The 3,106-nt window shown below is 58.9% G+C and overlaps 1 protein-coding gene across 1 annotated transcript in view; it reads right to left on the reverse strand.

The window, feature by feature from the left end:
- The window catches only part of CHGG_05387 (uncharacterized protein), a gene marked incomplete at both ends in the record, with an annotated part of 2,300 nt that extends 1,188 nt beyond the window's left edge, over window positions 1-1,112 (reverse strand). Inside the window, 2 exons of the mRNA XM_001221481.1 lie at window positions 41-734; window positions 787-1,112. Of these exons, the coding sequence (XP_001221482.1) occupies window positions 41-734; window positions 787-1,112 (1,020 nt within the window). The remainder of the gene's footprint in view (window positions 1-40; window positions 735-786) is intronic.
- Window positions 1,113-3,106: the final 1,994 nt, after the last annotated feature.

Below are 3,106 nucleotides of genomic sequence, written 5' to 3' on the forward strand. Positions count from 1 at the left end.
GTCGAAGTCGATTCGGGGCATTGGTGGTTTCCTGCAACACTTTTCGAGCCGATGGAGGCTGAGCCGGTGCAGGTTTCGGAGGACGCTGTTGTTGTGGCGGGCGGGCTGCATGAGGTTGGAGGTTTTGCGTTTGACCTGGCTTGTTGATTGGCGTTGTGTTTGGCGGCGGGTCAGGCGTCGTTTTTATCTTGGCCTTTTCAGGGCATGGCGCGCTCTGGTTCGGCGTTCCCAGCCGGGAGGGCCGAGCAGTCGGGGGTTTCGTGCATGTCTTTGCAGCGAGGGACTCATCAGTAGCCTTTGGGGGGCCAGGTTGGCTGGGCCCTGAACTGAGCTTTGAGCCATCCGCACTTGTTTTCCTCCCATGCGCGTTTTCCTCTGTGGGCCCTTTCATCTCTTCCAATTTCGGTGTCTCCAGGAGCTTCTTCTTAGGTGCCGGGTCTTTTCCGTTGTCACCCCCGGTGACTCCCTTGCCGACTCGCTCCCCCAGAGATGCAGAGCCACCAGATGTCGATGCTTGTCCATCTTCAAGAGCACCCTTCGCCCCCAGATCCTCGACTCCTTTGGCGGGTGTCCTCACTTCCTTAACCTCTACCTTCACTGCCGTGTTCTTTTTAGCCTCCTCCGCCCCATCCCCCAACCGCCGCCTCTTGACCTCACCAGTTGTCCCTGCTGCTTGCCCAGGCGGTATATTCTCATCCACCTCTTCCTCCTCCCGCACCGCCACCAACCCCACCCTCTCCCCCGTCCCATCCCGCTTCCTCCCGACCCCATTTCCCCCTCACAAACCTCGAAATTGTATCCTGACTCGCGCGAGGCTCGACCAGCGGCAAGCCCTTCCTCCTCTTGTCCTCCAGCACGCGCTGCTCTTTTTCCTTCTTCCTGTCGCGCAGGGCGCGGGCGCGGGTGGTCTGGCGGTCGCGGTCCAGCTCGCGGCGGATGCGGTCCTGCTCCTCGCGCTCGACGCGGCGCTGCTCGGCCCGCGACAGCCGCGGCCCGCGCGTCGCTTCGCGGTAGAGTTTCTGCGCCTGCTTGGACGTCATCGGCGGCTTGCTCTCGGGCCCGGTCGTCGGTCGCCCCATCAGCCCCTGCATCCCCAGCGGGTTGGGCACCATGGTGAAGGTGTGCTGGTGGTGGTGTCGGGGGGGCATGGTGGCATTTTTGGGGGGGGGTTGTGGCTGTTACTGCCGGTGGTGGTGCGGGTGGTGTTGGTTGGGTCTCGGTGTGTGTTGTTGGGTGGTGTTCTCGGGCGGCAGGGTCGGGGTTTGTGTGCGGGCGGTACTCGAGTTGGTTGATGAAAATGTTGGGTTCATCAACCGCCGGCGGGTCCCGCTGTGGACATCGCATGCAACAAGTCGGTTTGGTTTTGGTTGACGCGTTGAAGGCGCGTGACAAGTCGGCAAGCACCACAGGTTCACAGGCAACAGGCAAGTGGATCGATGGAGGGGCATTTCTCAGCCCTAACCCTGGTGAGTTGGATCACGAAGTCACATGTTGTTGATCCTGCTATGCAAGGCAGTGAATCGGTTCTGACTTGCAGCCCTAACCCCAAACCAAAAACAATTCCACGCACAGAACCTGTCCTCGCAAAACCGCCAGCTTCACGACCCAGTTGATGAGGCAGCTCGTGGAGCGGTAGGCACCCAAGTACCCACTTCTCCGGCGCTGGGTGATCGACATGGCGACATCACATTACATTCCCCAAGTATCCGAATACCCCAGCCCCGGTCCCCGGGCGTGTCAATGAGTGAGTGAGTGAGTGAGTACCTGGGTACCAGGTGCTGTGAATTGCTTCAAAATCATTCCGTGGAATCGGTGCCACCGTGGCACTCTCGGCACTTTCGGCACTTTCACAGTCTCACAGTCCCACAGTCTCACCGCCTCACACTGTCCAAGTCAAAAGATGGAAACGGTCAATCCTGTTTTCCAGTTTGGGTCCGTACATGTACCGACCAGGGCCCGGAGCTGCGGCCAGGCGACCTTCCCCGAGGGCCCGCGTAAATTCGGACATGCTCTCAGTACCTCTCTTGGGTACCTTGCCGGCTGGGGCGAGTCTGTGTTTCTCCGTCCATCTCCGGCCATCTCCGTCCAGATACGATCCTGGTGTCTCACCATGACAGACTTCCAGTCCAAAATCCCAACTCGTCAGTGATCCTTTGCAGAGGCTCGGGCCCGGCGTGGTGACCGAACCGACGGCCGCTTCCGATGGGGCGACTGTTTTGCTTCCTAATGTTGGCTACTTTATCATGCCGCTCCAAGCGCCGCAAGGGGTTGTAATTTGGGAAGGCCTTTCGGTGTTAACGACTAATCTTGAAAGTCTCTGATAATCAGATGGCCCCCACGGTCCTTCCACTGCACGACAGTATGCAAGTTGACCGAGAGTCTGGGACACGGCAGGTCTGGATCTCTCAGCCGCCGCCCCTTGCCGATCTTGCACCCATGCTGCCGATTCAACGTCTATTTGCACCGCAGGCTGAGCCGCCTCGTGCAGGGGGTGCATGATGCATGACCATGCATATATCTCCTCACCACAGGGCTACCAGCCTCTGTCTGGCTGTCTGATGAAGACTTAAGAAAAAACATGAGCAGCTCGCCAACCCTCACCAGCTAAGGTAGCCCACCTGCACCTCTCACCAAAATGATGCGTCGGAGAGCAATCCCGTCACGTCACGGTCACGCTTCATAGACGGGCTTTGGGCAGAAACAGACTGCCCGGCATGTTGCTGCTGCTCCCGGAATAGATTGCTCGAATCGAGGTGACGTGGCATACTTCCCAATATTCCGACGGAAGCCATTTCGCGGCCTATTGCCTTTGTGATATTGAATGCAGTCTCCCGTCTAATCAAACCAGGTGAGCGGCGGCGGTGTGCGGCTCCACACCACCACCATCACCTTTCCAACAACACAGGCTCGACAGGTCAGTCGATTCAACCTCTCAACCCAATTCCTCGGCTTGCAAACGGCCACTGGCGCCCCCCACACCCGCTCCCCAACCCTTCCCTTCCACCCACCAGCCTCCTACAACGCACGCCTGATGATGATGACGATGATAACACGGAATGGTGTAAAAGCGGCACCTCACAGGACAGGACAGGATGCCAGTGCCTGA

The sequence above is a fragment of the Chaetomium globosum genome, genomic scaffold (assembly GCF_000143365.1).
Source record: "Chaetomium globosum CBS 148.51 scaffold_3 genomic scaffold, whole genome shotgun sequence".
Lineage (NCBI taxonomy): Eukaryota > Fungi > Ascomycota > Sordariomycetes > Sordariales > Chaetomiaceae > Chaetomium > Chaetomium globosum.